Here is a 20165-nt window from a genome sequence, read left to right on the forward strand (position 1 = left end):
TTTATACACAGTTTACCTGTATTTTTTGTATATTACTAGTAAAATTATAACGTCCGCTTTTCTGAAATACTCTTTTGTAGTATGCCCCTGCATTGTAATCACTGTGACTCTGTAAAGCTTTTGATAATTCAGAAGATAAATTCCCAAAATAACATGTGTAATTCTTCGGCAATCTGTTGTTAGACAACAACTTTTAGTATGCTTTGTATGCTACAGAAATTTTGCTTTCTTTTTGATTTTCCGTAATGACGTAAGATTGCTTCTGAATAAATGAGCAATCATAAAGGACGTGCCTGAAGACTCGCTGTTAGTGCAGCCGCTCGCGCAAAGGCCTGTGCTCCACTTACTGTTTAAATGGTTGGTTTGGCGGAGTTCTCCTGAGCTTCCAACTACATGTCTGTTTTCCTTTCTCAGACCTACCAGAGCCGCTAGTGTTTGCAGTTCTGTTGCCCACACCAGCCGCTGCCAACGCAAACAGAGCGCTTGGACCCTCTTCCTCTGAATACCCAGCAGTCCTCGGCTGGAAGCGGAATGCCAGGAATCAGCAGCGGCTATCCGCAAGGGCAATCAATAACTGTTAGAGAATAGGCAGTGGGAGGGGGGGCAGTCAGTGCACACCCTGAGTACCTGTGCCCAACTGGGAAGGCAGGGCACGGAATAAAGCCATTAGCTGTCTATTTTATGCCAAGAGCTGAAATACATCTGTGTCTCATTTGTGCTCCAGCCGAGCGAACAGGCATAACCAAGGCTGGCAATTTCCATACACTCCCAGAATGATCCAGGCCTATTGTGCAGTACTTTTTTCATGGCGCTACAGCTCTCCGTGAAAGGGTTAATTGGGAAAACTTTAATTCAAACTGGTCCTATTAGCTGTATTTGCAGATCAGCCTGAACACAGAATGCCTCCACCTTCCTTTATGGCTAAAGATGTTATAGCTTAACTTTGCTGTCATTATTGTTACCAATGTGTCCACATACATGTAGCCTCCTTGCGCGTTAAACAGACCTTTCACTCGCGCCATCCCGTGGAACGAAACTGTAACGCTGAGCATCTTTTCGGATGACTTTTTCCCTTAAAATGTGTCTTATTCGCAAAGCGATGCGCAAGCGGCTACTGCTGATTAATATGATATGTCATATACTGTGTGCAGCTGTATCTATTTATTACCAGTTATTTATATAGCGCGCACATATTCCGCAGCGCTTTACAGAGAATAGTTGGTCATTCACATCAGTCCCTGCCCCAGTGGAGCTTACAATCTATATTCCCTACCACATGCGCACACACATACACACTAGGGATAATTTTTGTTGGGAGCCAATTAACCTACCAGTATATTTTTGGAGTGTGGGAGGAAACCGGAGCACCCGTAGGAAACCCACGCCAGCACAGGGAGAATATACTAACTCTGTACAGGTAGGGCCATGGTGGGAATCGAACCCATAACCTCAGTGCTATGAGGCAGTAACGCTAACCATTACACCGTCTGTGCTGCCCTTCTGCATGCGAAATGCTACGTTAGTGTTAGCGGCAGTGACTCTGTAACGTAGCATTTTGCATGCAGATACACCCGCAGTTGAACACAGAATGTAGGCATGCCGCATATCATTTGAATCCGTATAAGCTGCTTGTGCGTCCTATTCACATCACTTTGCCGATGAAATGCAAGGGGAAAAGTTGCTCAGTGCTAGCGAGTCACACGGCGCTCACGCGTTGTGTGTAATGCGACTTGTAGGGCACTGAGGATAGATGTATGTGGACACATCTGTACACGGTATAAAGCGTACATTCTTTTTTTTCTTTCTGAAAAATATGCAAACTGCCACCATTTTATTAACCCTTGATGCCAATTGGGCAATATGGTGTTGTATGGTAGAGTGCCTGCCTACACAATGTATCTCCATTTCATTTATAAAATCTGAATTGGGCCTACGAGGCATGTCAGAGAAACAGCAACACATCATCTCCTCCCCCAGAATCCCCCCCCCCCCCCCTCTTTCCATCCTCTCCCTCCCTGCCCCAATGAAACAGGCCACGGCCATAAAGGAAGATAAAGAGACCCGTTAGCTGAGAATGATCGCTATCATTAAAGACGGGAGGAGGTTTCACTTATCACCGCAAGCTTTGTACATGGCAGGTTGGATGAGGCGTCCACAGGTAGAACAGGAGGATACAAATTGCAAGGGTCCTGCAGCCCTTCTGTGCATTCAGTAACAAAAGCACAATCTAATGAACAAACACAGTAGACCATCCTTTATCTCTATCCTACATCATTTATCATCAATGGCCTGGCACTGGTGCTTTTAACCCAGAAGGGACAAATACATATTGAGAAATTAGGCCCAAATTCACTAAACGTTGTACTGTTCAAAAACAGGTTCACAAGACAGCAGGTCCTGTATTATTCTGTATGACTTGTTTTCACACATTTTATTTTTTATTATTTGTAATGCTCTTTATATGTGACAATGGTTTTACTTGTTTTGTTATGTAATCACTTCCCATGAGAACAGAACTGTGTAACGTTGTCGAGATTCTGTTATTCCAGCAACATTTGTACAAATATCAAAATATGAGATCAAGGTACCCCACCACCATAATATTGACATTATTGATTGTTGCTGTTATGCATTTTAGCAATTGTGTAAAGGAACTTGACGATACCCATTTAGGCCAGTGCTGTCCAAGTATTTACATGAAAAGGGCAATGTTATAACTAAAGGTGCGTACACACTGGGCGATAAAGTGGACGACTGAACGATAACGATATCGTTATCGTTCAGTCGTCCACTTTATCGTCCATTTTTAAGCCCAAAAAGATGAACGATGACGACGACGCGCGTTCCCGCGGGTCGTTCGTCATCATCGTTCATCGGGCTGACATGCAGGCCAACATGCAGGCCAACCTGACGATCTCGGAATGGGGGAGAGAGACCGGCGCTGAACGATATCGTTAATGATATCGTTCAGCGGCTGTGCTCAATGTCATGAACGACATTGAGCACAGCCTGCCGGGGACACACTACACGATATCGCTCAGGGAGCATATCGTCTAGTGTGTATGCACCTTTAGTGTTCCCTCTAGCTCCGGCGGGATGCAGGGCGCCGGAGCTAGAGAGGGGGCGTGGTCATCGGAAAAGGGGGCGTGTCTATAAGACGCGTCCCCTTTTCGTCACTCTTGGGGGCGTGCCCGGCACTTACGGACACGCCGGGCAGCCCTCAAGCCCTGCAGCCAGGGAGACTAGATGCCGGGCGCATGCGCCCGGAGTCTATTCTCCGGCGGTGACCGGGTCACCGCATGTTTCTCCACCTGCGGGACACTGCGTACCGCGGGTGAGAACGGCTCCCGCAGGCTGTGAGGGCAGGGCACTTTTTGCCCTCCTCCTGGAGGGCAGGGTGCTTTTTGCCCTCCAGAAGGAGGGCAGAGCGCCGCGCCCCGCTAAAACAGCCTAGCGGGAACGCTATATATTATAACTATGCCCTCGCAGTCCTGACTACTGTTATAAAAGTGTCATATACAATAAAAGAGTTTATGTAGCGGGCTATGGGATGTAGTTAGCAGACTGGCGGCCAGGATGCCGCGGATCTAAGTCCAGAGGGGGGAACCCCGACACTGGACTAAAGATAGGCGTTGAAATACCAACATCTATCTTAATCCCGACGCCGAAATCGAGAAGGACGCCATCCTGAATGAGACAAGTCCAAGGCGTCTTCGCTGTGAGCCGGTGGGGGAGGGGAGGAGGCACTAACTGGGGAGGGTTATGGTGCGGGGTGGGGATGGTTAGGGTTAGGCTACAAGAAGGGAGAGTTAGGGGGAGTAGAGGGGAAGGTTAGTATACTTACCCGCCCCCTGTCGGGATACCAACCATCGGGATGCTGTTGTCTGTATTTTGACAGGAAGCAAACCCGACTGTCGGTATTACACTCTGATTACCGGGCTATATCCAGCCAGATAGTATTTACAGTATAGTATATTATTTATTACCATTCTAGTATAACTCATACAGTTCCTGGACCAAAGTATATATTGTATATTCAGGTAATTACATTTCAAATTCAGAGTCACCAGTATGAGTAACAGCTGTAACCATATATTTTGTACAACTGAGATTAAAGTGCCAGTAACCTAGTAAAAATAGGTGGAGACCGAAGTAAAAATAATTCTAAATAAAATAAATTAAATCCCTTATTCAATTATAACATTCCTAATATTGTTTGAAGAAGCCACCAATGTATGGCTGTGCGGGACAGCACATTTTATGTGTACTGCAGGAAACCATTCTGATGCAATCCAGCGCTATACCGGCATGGCGTGGCTTAGATAAGGTAGCGGTTTAGAGTGGTTTTCCAGGAGGTCTGATTATAAACATTACATTGGTGAGGCAGATGTGTGGATCAAAGTTACCATGGATTATGCCTTTATGTTTTAGACCAGTGATGGACAACAGGCAGCCCTGGGGCCACATGCCGCCCTCCCAGCCTTTACTTGCAGCCCCCAGTGCCTCCTTACTGTGTTGTCTTTTTTGTGTTTGTTACAGCTTGTAATGCTTGTTTGAAAGTCCTGCTGATATATTATTACACATAGGTGTCTCTTTCATTGATTAAATGTATTCATTTAACTTTCTACTGAGTAAGGGTAATATGCGTCCCCTTTTAAAGGTTAGAGAGCTGCCCAATGCGACTGCCAAAGTGTATCAGGTTGCCTATAACTGTTACATACCCTCTGACTATCAATACAACATTTATAAATTTATATAAAAAATTATATGATGGCTGCAATGTATATGAACAAATACACATACTAGTATTTTGGACTAGCTATTGTGCTTGGCGTTGCAGGGTTTTTTATTTTCTTCGGTCTGCCCTCCTCTTGCATTCTCTGCTCCCCCCTCCTCCCATCTCTCTCATATCTATATCCCTCCTTTCTACCCTCCCTCCTATGTGTATCTTCTGTGTGTCCCCCCTTCTCCCCATGTGTGTCTCTCTCTGATCTCTGCCCTCCATCTCTCTTATATCTGTAACCCTCAGTCTCGATCACATTTATATTTCTGCCCTCGGTATCACACTCCTCTCTGCCCACCCGTCTTTCTCCTCCTGTTTATCCCACTCCCATCGGTCTCCCCTCACCCTCTCTCTGTGATCAGTCTCCACTCTGCCCCCTCTCTACCTGTCTCTCTCTCTCATCCCCCGCCCCCCCCTCCACCCTTCTGGTCACTGTACCATAAGGCTCTGGTTCACAAACTGGGTGCCGTGGCACCTGGGCTACCTCAGGTTGGTGGTCCAGTACCAAATAAAATATTTTTTAGTCAGTGTGATAGGCAAAGCCAGTGGTAATGACTGCCAGTCAAAAATACCACATAACTGAACCTAAGGGTGACAAATAAGCACAATTTACAAGAAACTATTGGCCCACAGGTGCCGTGGAAAAAATGCTGATACTCTAGTGGCGCCGTGATTTGAAAACCACTGCCATAAGGAGTGGGTGGAGATGCGCTGAGTCCAGGCACTGACTGGGCTTAGCAAACCTACTTCTGTGCCTAGGCAGCCCTGCAGGGAGAAGAAGATGAATCTGTCAGGCAGCCAGTGAGAACTGTTAGCCTCTCACTGCACAGTTTCTAGACTGACACAGTAGCTGAAAACGTAGTGTGTGTGTGTGTATGTGTATATATATATATATATATATATATATATATGTGTGTATGTGTATGTATATGTGTGTATGTGTATGTATATGTGTGTATGTATATATATATATATATATATATATATATATATATATGGGATGTGCAGGCTCGGATAGGTTCGAGTTTGCACGCCAAGTTCGGATTTTTCCCTCAAAAAAACGGGACTCGGAAAGAGGCAAAATGTCATCTTGCATGGACAAACATCATCATTCCTGGACTTTTGTCCATGCAAGATGATGTTTTGCCTCTTTCTGAGGCCTGTTTTTTGGAGGGAAAAATCCGAACTCTGCGTGCAAACTCGAACCTATCCGAGCCTGCACTATAACTATATATATATATATATATATATATATATATATATATATATATATATATATATAATAATATGCACTAGCTGGAGTGCCCGGCGTTGCCCGGGATTTTAAGAATGTTTGTTTACACATCGTCCTCCAACAAACCTCTCCTTAGGCATGCCTCATGAAAAGTGTGACAAACTTCCCCATCAACAGTCATAAGGTCTTCAATGGAAGTAGCAAAAATTGTGGAGCTAAATCCTTCTGTAATTCCGGACCTGACCTGTAGAGGGCGAATGCTATGCAAAAATTGTGGTTTTCAATTAATTAAAAATTAACTGTAATTACATTCGATTTAAAACATTTTTAGTTGCCACCGCCGTGTTTTAATACGCTCGTATGTAAAATTTCACAATCTTGGTTTGTAAACTGTGGATTTGTATACAAAGACAGAAGGACAAATTTTCACTTTTATATAGTAGATATAATATATATGTTATACACTAAAGTGCTGTCATGGGATAGATGCCTAGTATCTTGTAGGACACCCTCTAGCCCGGCGTAGTAAAGCAACTTGGTGGCATCTATTCCATAAGTGAACAGAAGACCTCTAGAGAGATGTTGACCCATGCCATCTGGATAGCTTTTCACTGCTCCCTGATATTTGTAGGTGCATGATCTTGGGCAGCGAATGGACCTCTCCACCACGTCCCATAAATGCTTGATTGAGTTCATGTCGGGCAAACGTGGCCACACCATTCATTGAAACTCTCCAGAATGCTACTGTAACCAGTTCTGGACAACTTTGGTCCGCATTATCCTGCTGGAATATTCCATATTCCACAATGACGTGTTCAAGCGGACCCTACCTATGCCGTGTGAACACCCCCCACACCAGAACCACCTCCAGCCTTGCACAGTGCCTTGATGTTAACTGGGCTCCATGGCCTCATGGGATATGCACCACACCCTAACCCTATCATCGAAACAACTGGAACCATGACTCATCGGACCACACTACATGTTGTCAGTCCTTCAGGGTTTCAATTAGTGATGTCACTAGCCCAGGTGAGGTGCTCTGTCTGGTGTCGTAGTATTAACAGGGGCACTCTGGTGGTTCTTTGTGCTCCTATATCCCATGGAAGCTAAAGAACACTGCACTGGCATGCTGGATATGCATCTGGTACCTCCTGCATTGAATGTGGATGTGATTTGAGCCAGTGTCACTTGTTTGTTACCACGGACAATCCTGGCCGGATGCCGGTGGTCACGATCATTAAGTACCCGTGGTCGGCCACTGCACTGTCCTCTGTGGGTGGTAATTCCTTCCATGAGGTATTCCCGGTACACGCGTGACACTGTAGATTGAGGAGTGTTGAATGTCCGCACAACTTAGGAAATGGAATGTCCCATCCGTCGGGCACCCACTATCATGCCCCGTTCGAACTCTCGTCGCCTTGCCATGAGCAGCAAAGTTGGTGTTCAAACTGACTCCCAGAATGGCAGATTACAGGCCTGGGCATTTCCAAGACATCCATTTTATAATAATACGATTGGACTAATACCAGTTAATTTCACTAATAAATTACGCAAGTACAGTAGTTTGCTTCTACTATTAACAATATAAAATTTACATTCTTAATTCTCTTGCGTTACAAGTCTAGACCAGGAATGAACAGTATTAGTGTTCGCGTTTACATTCTTGAGGAATTGCGAGACTTTGTTGACCAAACTTTGCACGCCTCTTTCCATGTCCCTTATTTTTTTCAGTATGTAGTTCTCCATGTTTACTCTGCTTACGTTTTACATTTGTTAGTATGTTGGGCAACATTGCCATAAGCATTCACTGATAGAAACTGCACTCGCCAGAATACTTCTGTACCAGCACAAATACAGTGCAGTAAGGTGGATAGTGCCCCTCCCATGTAATAAATAGGTAGTTCCTTTTTTTTACGCAGTCATTAGATCAATTAATGATAGTCACAATGTTGATAGTCCAGGGTAACACTAACACAAGAAAATCTATTTTTTTTGTTAGAACATACCGACTGCCGACATTGTGACATGTCATATGCCATCAAAATGTACATGTGGACATTCTGCTGTCAACTTCCTGAATGCTGACATAACATACAGATGTGTCCTCATACACTATTGCTGCAGTCACGCCAAACAGCCCATACAACTCGGCTTGTGTCAAGTGTGTGTTTCACGTCTGATGCGACATCCCGTTACAGGAGACTGCACGGATTCATTGTATTTGTGACACTTGTATATCCGTGAGCAAGGGAATCAGAGTCTGCAAACAAAGTACGACGATGCAGCGGTCTCTGCTCATTTCCACGCCAAGTTCTGTTGTGCTTCGTATACAGACTCAGGCGCACACAGATATGCAAGTGTTACACATTAAATGAATTAGTGCAGTCTTCTACAGCCATCCGATTGCAAATAAGATGCATTTTCGGGCGAACATGACGCTCGGCACAAGCTGAGTCGCACGGGACCTGGCGGCTCACTCGCGCCAGGCATCACGCGAGTCTAAGAGTGTGAGGACACATCTGCGCCTCTCCTGGTTCCTTCTTCAGGATCTCTGTATGTTTGTACCCAGGAGCCATATTGCGCTGGGCCATCCGTTCTTTTCATTAGGTAGATTACAAGCACGGTGTGGCGTTGGCAACGTGCACTTTGTTTTCTGCGCTACTTGCAGCTCTTTGCTAAAGGTAATGTTTGAAATTCCGGTGCTGCCCATTTGTTGCATGGGACGGGGAGTGCAGGATTATTACGGAAAAAAACCAAGCAGGGGTATCTTTAAAAAGGCAGCAGCAGCCAACTGTTAGACTCTGGCCAGCAGAGAACAATGCAGATGTCTAGCAGAAGAGCACAGCAAGTTTAATGCTGCGTACACACGGTCAGATTGCTTATCAGATATGAACGATAACGATTGTAAAAATCGTTCATATCTTTGACATGTAGGGCATGCATCGACCAACGATGCGCGTACCTGCATGTCGGATAACGATATCTGACATCGACTGTGTTTGCTGTCAGAGTTGGACGATTCATTAATTTAAATGCTGTCAGAAATCGTTCATGAAATCGTTGATAAAATCGTTCATCGTTCGCCTAGCAAGTCTGACCGTGTGTATGCACCATAAGATGTTGGCTGAATGACCAGGGTTTTTTATTAATAGATAACTAAGTTGAGATTAAAATATCTTTTATTTAAGGTTGTATATGTGAATACCACTGTACACTTAAAGGATTACAATGTAGGTAAGTGCTAGTGTGGCGTATAGAAAGTTATGTATGTTAGGAGTGTGTGTGTATGCGTGTTGCTATAACCACCAGTATATGTCTTCCCCACCCCCTACAGAAATGCAGCTCATGGATTCTCCTTGATCCAGGTGGACAGTACGAATGTGACCATGCGCGAGATCTTGGAGAAAGCTCTGAAACGAAGGAAAGGATCACAAAGGAACTCAGGTGTGTGAGTCCTCAGGAATTGGGAGGACGTGATATATTTCACTCATGCTGTAATCTGCCGACTGTGTACATGCTACACATTCACAAGTCACATATGAGCGATATGTTTTCATCTTCTGTCTTATGACCAACAGTGTTTCTTTCCTACACTCTGAGTTGGAAAATGTGTAACAATATAATAGTGGATTAATTACATTCCCGAAGAGTTAATGACCCGCACTATGATTCATTGAATTTTACTATTTCATTCAACTCCCCCAATTATCGTCCTCCCCCCTAAATGGACAAATTCTTTAGCATCCACTGAATATGAAAAGTTTTAAATGTTCCAGAACCTTTCAGAGCTATTGTTCCTCGCCCAATAACCCGTGTCCTATCCATCACAAGGTTTAACAAGCTATAGACGGGCATGCGTAAAGGGGGGGAGGGGGCCAAGTTTTTAATAAAAGTGGTGAGAGATAAGGTGGGGAAGGACATGGTAGAGCAATCTTAAGGCCGTATCCCCGTGGAGAGATAAGAGCGTCTATGAGAGATCAGATCCTCATAAAAAGAGAGCGGAGAGATGGAGAGGGGGACGGAAGCCTCCTTCTGTTGCCAATGTCTGCAAGCAATTTGGCAGCGCTCCAGAGTCTATTGTTCAGCCCGGGCCGTGGGCAGCCTGCGCCAGATGTTACAGCTGCACGCGCTCAGATTGTGCCAGCTGACAGCATGCTGTGGTACCCAGCTCCTCCGGACGCCCATCTCTGACCGCTGAGATAGAATTAAATGATGATGATCTCTCTCCCAGGTTGGGAGACAGAACTATGCATATAAATCTCCATCCCATCGCAGCGTGAGAAGTCTTTATCCATCATCACTCATAATGAACAAGTCGTTAGCTGCTGCAAACGGTCTGTTGGGCTGGGCTGCTCTGTTTTCCCCTGTTTCTACTGCTCCTTTTTGCCTTTTTCTTTTTTTTAATCTCCTCTTTTGTGCACTTTTTTTTTTTATTTTCAGACTAGCCTTTATCTAGTGTATCTGTGAATTATCTCTCTCTGCTACCGCTCGCAGGAAAGTGAGACCAGGTCAATTAATCACCGCCCAGGAACCCGCTTGCCTTGTTCTTGAATCTTTCTCAAGGTCGCGGTGAGCTCTCACTACTTCAGAGGCCAGCTGCATAAATACAAGGCCAGCCTTGTTGCTGGTGTCCACTTATTGCAATTGCAAAAGGGCAGGGAGGTTGACGTGGGAAGACATTTATGTAATCCCTTGACTGTAACCAAAGAATTTAGCTGCCAAGTTCGTCTCGCTGAGCAAATACGTGTGCGCCTACAGGAAGAGTGTGGCCGCTTTTTGTAATTACAAATGTGTTTTTTATATTTTCAGTATAGGCCAGTGCATCTCTGTTATTTTAAAAACAAATTCCCTTCTGTGTTTAAAAGAGAGAGGAAGATGTACTAAGCCTTGGAGGGGGATGAAGTGCCAACCAATCAGCTCCTAACTGTCACTTTACAGGCCGTGTTTGCAAAATGGCAGGAGCTGATTGGTTGGTACTTTATCTCCACACTTTCTCTCTACAAGGCTTGGTACATCTACCCCAGAATCAAATAAAAAAAATAAAATAAAATACTTGGGTAACCTGTGTATAGTCAGTTGTTGTGCCATATAACACTGTAGACAGCATGCTGAGAGTTGTAGTTGAACAGCAGCCAGAGTGCTACATGTTAGCTACAGGTTATGGCCTTTCTTACTGTTGCTTCCGTCACAGCATATAGTTCCTCTTGGCACACCAGGTCTTGTGCGACTTGGCGGACTCAAGCCTCATCTTCGCACATCTGCTACATTTGTACATCTTTGTGCAACAGAGTATGAATCTGTGTAAAGAGGCCTCCAATGCAAGTGGCTGCGGCTTTTCCTCAGGCCATGTTACGTCATGCTTCATCTGCACCTTAGAGTATGTGTAAAGCCAATTCTTGTGCGGTTAAAGTCGCAGACTGGCATCTCTGGTACACGGTGACTGACTGGCTACTTGCTGCATCTGCGATGCGGCTACGATGCAAAATGTAAAGAAAAATGCGCGCTACTCCTATGGGAGCGTCTCAGCCACGCCAGGCATCTCGCGCCACATGGCGTACGGACACCCAGTAAGTGAGGACATATTTGTGCACCTTAAACTGCCTAAACACAGAGGGCCTGATTTTAGAGATGTACATTAACCCGATGACATTTGCATTTTAGATGGACGGAATTGCAAAGACGCTCGTGTGTGTCGCTTTTTTAATTCCGTCCATGGGCGTTACTCAATTAGTTTTGCACCTGCGATAGTTTTGCCTGCCGGATTTTTTGCCTACATCGCGTCTTTTGGCTGCGGAAACTTATCGTGCGTGTCCCTGCTATTCGCCGTATTCAATTCCAAAAGACGCAAAAACGGCAACACGCGAAGTCAGAACAGGCGGAAAGTGATGTCAGAATTGGGGAAATCAGCCTGAACCCCCCCCCCCCCCCCCAAAAAAAAAAGATACAGAAACATTGGGGATCAATGTAGTAGTGCCCAATTAGCCCTAATAAAACAATTTGAGGTACTTAAGTTGGTACAATTGCCTCTAATTATCGTCTTTGCACAAGTGGTGAAGAATGGCATAATGCAGATTTTTTTTGGGTGAAAATAATTAGTCCTGGCAAATTTGGGGTACCTGAAAATGGGTGCAAGCATATTTTAATGTCTCTAAAGTGAAGTTTTAACAAAAGTGAAATTCCTCCCTCCTAAAAGCACCTGCAATCCCAAAAACACTTGACCCTTTCATAGAGCACCCACAGAACCTTATTTCGCTAGTTTGCAAAGTTGTCCCCCCACTTTGTGCTTTTTCGCCCCCAAAATGAAAGTACTTTTTTGGGGTGGAGTTTTTTGATGCAGTTGTCCTTTGGGGGGCTGTCCCAAAGGTTCTGAGAGGTTTCCCTACCTTTGCACCCCAAAATAACAATTTTGCACTTCCTTTCTCCTACTATTCAGAGTAGAATCTTTTTCGCCCATTGCATTGACTCTCCGCATATGCAAAAAGCGGGTGCAACTGAATACAGAGATAAGTTTCCAACAAGCGAAAAGACGCAATCTGTGATACTTTTACGCAGACCTCGGCTTTTCGCTTCTAATTGAATACGGCCCCATCTCTGAATCAGGCGCAAAGACCATACACACAGTCATAGAAGGACTCATCACACTATTTTTAACAGCGTTTCAATGCAAGTCAGGTTCAGTGCTTTTTTTTGTCTGGTGGTATCCAGCATACTGTATGAAAGTTATTAAAAACTTTGTATCAACTTTAGATGATTATCTAAACTTTTTTCCATAGAAACAAACACTGGTTAAGTTTAATACCATAATACAAAGAGTGACATTTTTATGTCTACAGTGATATTGAGGCTGGTGCAGACTTGGCTACTATCGGGCCACAAAAATCACAGCCATAAACGGAAATCGCTAAAAAGCCGCAATTGCATTCCTACAGTATGCAAAGCTGCTATTATCATAAAATGCATGAAGGTTGTCTCCAGTACCATATGGGCCCAGTGTACAGTAAGCCAGGCATACATAGCATAGACTTTGTTTATATTTTTAACCATATATTTTCCTAGTGAAATCGGCAATTGCTATTATGCATTGGGGGCCAATCCGGTTAGGTCATGGTGTAAGCAGTTCTCATAGGGAACTGGCACTGCAAACTTTAGCTGCAATCCAATTCCAAACTCGCAATTTTTTTTTCAGAGGAAAAAGGGTATGAAAAGGTGAGGAAAATCTTGGTAAAAATGTTGGGACACAGTGCCGAACCCCATTGGACATACCTCCTTATGACCAATTAGGTGTTTGGAAACTTTTAATTAACAGAATTGGCCCAATGCCATTTTTGGATGTTAAAAAAAAAATAAAAAAATATATGGTCTCAGATTACCCTCAAATCAACTTTTTCGTTGGCTAAGGCGCCTCAAATTTTAAAGTATTTTTTTTTAAATGAAAAATAATTGCTTTTAATCATTTTTTGACATTTAAAGTGGCCTTTATATAACACAAAATCAGCCTTTTTTTTTCTCATTTATTTAGCATTTTTTGGTTAATTAATTTGTGATTAAACTAAAAAAAAAGTTTGCTCTTATTATTTTTTATTATAAAAACTGTAATACTTTCTTTATGCCCACTAACAACCTTCTGTATGATTCTACTAACGAAATTGTCACTTTTTGGGTCTCCGGGTTGGTTTACCCACTTTTTCATGCCCCTCTAAGTCGAATGTTCTAGAAAATGTGCACACCCTCACACCGAGTAGCGTGAATAGGCATTTCTAATTGGATTTCCCATTTCTCGGGTGCGTGCATTCGTGCTATGCTTGCGAGTTTCATGAAACAAATTCTCTTTTACAGTCACACCTAATTGGATTGACCCTATTGAATGTCTTTGCACGTAATATGCGTTAGTGGGGCATTCGTAATCAGCCAATCAGAAGCCATTTGTTCGTGATTGTAATCATTGCATTTGCATCTGCCCTTACCACCAGGAAATTATACAGATATCTCAGACATATATGCGTCTTTATCAAGGTCTGGATGTGTTCACAATTGCGCAAACATGTAGTTAGCGTGTTGTGCTTGTGTTAGAAGACCCTAGCCTCTCTCATCCTACTCCCGACCTCTGTGAGTCTACCCCACAGTCACTTATTAGCACTTAGTTACCACAGAGCTCACTGGTCCACTGTCACTTGGCAAGAATGTGAAAGCAAAGAATTATGGGCCTGAAGATTCTTCAGCAAATATGAAAAAAACATAGTGATGGATTAATGTGCTCATCCTATTGGTCTGTATTACAATACATTAAAATCTGTTTTACACACACACACACACACACACACACACACACACACACACACACACACATAGACATTGTGAAGAGCAAAAATGACTTTCCAACTGCTGTAAGACTGCACACGACTAGGAGCTATATCAAAGTGATGTCAGATTGTGGAAGGCTGCGTACTACACATAGGTCAATCCATTGTACAGAAATCAAGCATTCTGAGTCTTACTGTATCGCCACAGACACTGGTATCTGGCAATAACAGCAACTGTGCTCCGAAAATAGGGCCCGATTCACAGTTCTGCGCTAATGCCGCCGCAGATTCGAATTTGTACGCAGCAGTTTCTGCGAAAATATGCAAACGGTGCAGCTGCTAGATTTGTATTGAGACCAGTGGCGTAACGAGGGTATTTGGAGCCCAGGGCAAGATGAAAAATAGAGCCCTGACACCACCACCCACCCCCCCCCTCATGTGCACGCGTGGCGGAAAAGCGGGCGTGGCCACTGAAAAATGGGGTCTTATCAACATGACACACCACCGTTTCTCGTCACTCTGGGAACATTCCTTTCCAAATGCACCTTAATGCCCCCAGTAGTAGTACGCCTTAGGAAATGCCCCCTGTAGTAGTGCCCCTTGTGCAATGCCCCCTGTTGTAGTGCCCAATGTATAGTGCCCCAGTAGTCCCCGAATATACAGTGCCCCTTATACAGTGCCCAATATATAGTGCCCCTTGTAGCGCCCCTTATACAGTGCCCCAGTAGTGCCCAATGTATAGTGCCCCCAGCAGTAGTGCCTTTTACACATAAGACACACACACACAACACATAATTTACTTACTGGAATCCCCGCTCCTGCGATCACCGCCGCTGTCCGCAGCTCCAGTACGCTCCGCACTGTGCGAGAGTCATCATGACATCTCTCCCTTCACCCAGTGTGGGAGCCGGAAGACTGAGCACATGAGCAGCCCGGCTCCGGCCCTGGGTGCAGCAGCCAATAAGAGTCTGTCTGACTCTTATTGGCTGCAGTGCTAAAACACACCGCTGTCACTGCGGGAGGCGTGTTTTGTTTTAATGTGTAGTGCCGCGGACTGCTTGTGCCCTGGATTGCGACCGGTGGCACCCTGGGCACGTGCCCTGCTCGACCCTGCCATTTTACGCCACTGACTTGGACGCCCATTAGTTTTGCAAATCCAAGCGACTATGTAGAAGGAGGGGTGAGCTAGTTCGGTTCTACTCGGTTCCGTTCGGTTTTAAAAAAACGAATCTTATTGGCTATCCAAAACTTGTGATAGCTGATAGCCAATAAGATTCGGTTTTTAAATCTGAACGGAACCAAGTAGAACCGAACCCGCTCACCCCTAAGAAAGACACAGCTTGTGCGTAGATCAGTCAATTATCGGACTTCTGCGTAACCCTATGGTCACACAGATTGGCTGCTGGAACGGAGACAACTGAACTATTTCTACTGCTTACATGACATGCCTGAGTTTTGAGTCTCTACCTCCTACAAACGGTCCCTGTCTGTCAGTCGCTTTGCAAATAAATCCTCACTGCATGCGTCATTGGTAATGACGCATGAGCAGACCACGATAATCGCTAAACTCTGTAAACCGGCATTACGTCCTCCCTGAATCAGGCCCATAATGCGGTAATAATACAGTGGAAGTAGACTTCCACAGGCACATAGGGGCAGATTCAATTAGCCGTGTGATTTATCTGCGACTTATTGCCCGCCTAAATTCCCGCGCCGCGGGAAAAAGCTATTTCCCGTGCCATAAAATCGGGAATCACACGCAAGGCCGATTTGGTCGTTTGACACTGATTTTACCTCGCACCTACATGAGGTGCGAGGTAAAGTCCGACTGCAGGGACTCTGATGCCCGAGCAAGGAATCCCCACTAATTGAATAGGTCCAGCGCGGCAATTAGTAAATCCCGCAGCTAATTGAATCTGCCCCATAGAAGATGCTGTTGGCGGATCACTGCCATCAGCCTATGAGTGCAGTTCATCTTTTTGTCTGAGTGGTTGGATCGGGCTGTGGGTGGCCAACATTAGCTGACCTTGATGCATAATAATGGTAAAATGTCAGATATGCTCATGTTTAGTATTTTACCTAGATCTTACACATTCATTTAGATCAGGGATGGAGAACCTTATTTCTGCCAGGGGCCATTTGAATTTTTAGAAAATCATTTGGGGGCCGTACAAAATTGTTAACTTAAAATTTGCCTCCTATATTTGGTTAAAAACTTTATTAACTCACCCTTAACGTGATGGCTGGAACTGCTTCTCTTTGGTATGTTGCCAGGCAGAGTCTGCAGTGGCAGTCCCGATGTGTGACAGGTCTCCCGACGTCGGTCAAATGACAGGCGTCTAGATTTAGACGTCTGTCATTCGTCCCTAGTCGGGATAACAATGTCTGGAAGCCGGCGGTCGACATTCCGTCCGCCGGCTTCTTGAACGTATACCGTAACGTTATCGTTCATTATTCGTGCAGTTGATATGCCGGCAACGATCAGCGATGCGCGTTCCTGCTGGTCGTTGTCGGCATCTGTCATCGCCTGAACCTGCTGTCCAACCTTGATGATATACCCAGGTTGTGCATGTTCGGGGATGAGGGAGAGTGCTGGGACTGAACGACATATCGCTCAGTGTGGGCACATTATCCACTACACAGGATGATGAACGATAACGATGTCGTTATCGTTCATTCATCGTGTAGTGGATATGCCCCTGTACACAGTCATCTTTAATAAATAGGAAATTGCAATATACAGAGAATAAAAATAGTAAGAGCAGTAATCCAGATTTGGATCTTGAACAAAGAAAAGAAAAATGGTTATTATACAGTTTGGATTATTTTCAAAAATAGTGACATTCCCCAGGACTAAAATATCTAGAGACAGACACCAAGCTTGCAATTGTCCTTGTAAGGGGATGGTTAGGAACTTATATACCTCCTCACCCCTAAAAATTATATGTTTACCCTACTCCAATTGCTTGCTTAGCTGTGCTTTGAACACAATGTGCCGAATAAGATACAGTATATTTTAACAAGCTTACAGAAATAGCACCTTACTTCACCTCCCGAGGCAGCTTCAATCTGTAAACTTCCCAAGGCCAGGAATACTTAATCCTTATATTTTTTTTTTTTTTAAAGTACAAACTGCTCTCCAAGTTTAATTGTTAAACGAGGTCCCTTGCCAACATTTCTCAGGGGTGACCTGAATTTTCCGCAGGTCACAAGGAGTTATTAAGGAGCAGCCATTGAATGGCTGATACCTTTCAGCGTAAATGAAAACATCTGTTTATAAGTCACGTCACAGCTGTCAGACTTTTGCTTCTTAAATTGTCCAAAGTGACACAAAATAGCCCAAAAATTGTCTGCGCTGTTGAGTAAGCACATTATCTCAGCGAGGCAGGAAATGGGAGAGCCGGTCATACCAGAGATCAGATGGCCTGCGTCTGGCACACAAATGCTTCTCGATTAATAAAATTGGCTTTAACCAATTCACTGCTGCTGTCTGCATCAAGTTTATTATGTATGTATCTGTCTGCCTATGCTGCTTACGTAGTCCCAAAGAAGTGGGCTTCTCATTGATCTAGCCGATTTCAGTTTCTCCTGGGTTTTTTTTATTTCGGTAGACTCTGTAATCGCACAAGCAGGGCCTGTTTCAGAGATGCACAAGGTTTTTGCACTGTGCATGTGTCCCAAAGGTCTTGCAACGACTGTCGCATAGAGGATTTATTCACAAAGTGATGGACAGGCAGGGACTGTTTCTGGGCGGCAACAGGAGATGGGGGCTCAAACGCAGATGTGTCGCAACCATTTTGGGAGCTTGTCAGTTTGCGACTGCGATCCGGTACGCAGTCAAAATGGATCTTGATTCCTTTGCCATTTAGCGCAGTCACTCAGGTGGTCCATTATCGACTGATGTGCGTCCGATGGCTGCGCCTTTTGTGCAGAAGCGGTGGATCTGTGGCGTCTCAATACAAATACCAGCGGCTGCGACATTTGGATATTGTTATCACAGCCACGGCCTGCACAGACGCATTCGCGACGTCATTTGCATCCATCTCTCAATCAGGCACGCTGTCGTGTTACTGTTAATAGCACTGTTTTTGCATTTTAAAATACCTGGGGGATTATTTACAAAGTGTCAAGTTGTAAAAAGCGCAGTGCTTTTACTAGCCGTATAAAAAACTGGATTAATCCCCAATATGTGCGCAGAGCGGCCTTAATAAGTATCTATCAGTCAAATGGGTGTCACCACACCCAAAAGTATGTTTAAGTGTAACAAAATAAAAAATTAGACTGATTAACACAAAGCTAGGCGTTATAAATACAGGGAAACTGTATACAATACGTTCCTTTGCATAGCGGTATGTGGAATAGATGTTTGTAGTCTTATTCTTGTGCTTCGCGACTTCATTTAGTTGATGTGTCCATAGAATATATGAAATAAGAATTAAAAGATAGTGTGTAGTATTGTCTCTCAAATATCCATTAATATAGAGAAGTATAGGAATTTGTAGATCTGGAGTTATCACACAGATGTTGGGGATAGCGTACCCAAACGCACAATTAAACACCTGATGTGAAGCTCATAAAGGTTTCTTTCTTGTTTTTTCATCATGCGCGACCTCGACCCAGAAGAAATATAGGGGCGCATACCCTGACTTGCACATTAACGGGTATATAAATGTATCTTTAGGTGTAGAAAAAATGCAATGATTGCGTACCACATTCACGGCTAAAAATGTGTAAACCCTCCTATCTCTGTTTCTTTTAAATCCAGTCGGTGTTAATAATGTCTCGCCACCATATTCAGTTTGATATATTTAAAAGGAAACCAATTAAAACGGGGGTGTAATCCAATGCGCTTAGTGTAGTGTTAATCAGTCTGTTTTTATTTGGTTACACTGTTACTAGCCGTGTCTTGCTAGTAAAAGCACTGCCCCTTTTTTATATATTGGGCATAAACACAATCAGAAGTATCAGGTTGTTGTATAATACCCCCTTATCTTAGGACAGTTGTGTATATTGCACAGTTTCTGTTTCCCCCACAATGGTTTTGATGGCTTAATGGATGCAGCTCTACACAATGAACTTTCTAAATAAGTTCAGTTTTCATTGCCATTGTTTCCAAGTGCCTCAATTTAGAGGGAAGACAGTAAGCCTAGTATTACACCTGTAACTGTTCCCTAAATCTATTACAATGATCTCACTCTCAGTATTTTTTTAAAACCAACCATTTCCTGCCAATTTTCGGATTTTTCCTGCCAAAAATCGGGTCTCAGAAAGAGGCAAAACGTCATCTTTCATGGACAAACTTCATCATTCCTGGACAAAAGTCCATGAAAGATGACGTTTTGCCTCTTTCTGAGACCCGATTTTTGGCAGGAAAAATCCGAATTTGGCTGGAAAATCCGAACTAATCCGAGCCTGCACATCCCTACTTACAATACTATAATGAGAAACAACTGGCCTTGACTTGCCATCTCACCATTATAACATTACACAGCTCAGATGGTCCTATGGGGCAAAGACGGACTAGATACCCACCAAGGTCCATTGCATTTTGCAAGCTTGGAACCTGTATACCAATAGTCAATGACATGATTTAACTTCATCACTTGAGTCATTCCAACACCATCATTTTCAAGCACTTAAACTGCTTCTACTGTACCCTATAGTCCTCCCTACGTACTGTATGATGAGCCTGTATCCCATTCCTCTAATCTCTTAATCCTGATAAAGCTACATAAAATTCAACAGCCTGCGCATCCCATACACTTAAATGACAGATCAGTAGTTTAAAAATGAAATATTCTCTAATTTGATAATCATAATAGATCTAACTGGTCCTTTATATAACTAT

The 20165-nt window shown here is 43.9% G+C and overlaps 1 protein-coding gene across 1 annotated transcript in view; it reads left to right on the forward strand.

The window, feature by feature from the left end:
- MAPKAP1 (MAPK associated protein 1) overlaps positions 1-20165 on the forward strand; it is a 182975-nt gene that overhangs the window by 99693 nt on the left and 63117 nt on the right. The window contains exon 7 of the mRNA XM_088471118.1: positions 9352-9461. Within this exon, the coding sequence (XP_088327244.1) occupies positions 9352-9461 (110 nt within the window). The remainder of the gene's footprint in view (positions 1-9351; positions 9462-20165) is intronic.

The sequence above is a fragment of the Taudactylus pleione genome, unplaced genomic scaffold, assembly GCF_031769625.1.
Source record: "Taudactylus pleione unplaced genomic scaffold, aTauple2 ptg000110l, whole genome shotgun sequence".
Lineage (NCBI taxonomy): Eukaryota > Metazoa > Chordata > Amphibia > Anura > Myobatrachidae > Taudactylus > Taudactylus pleione.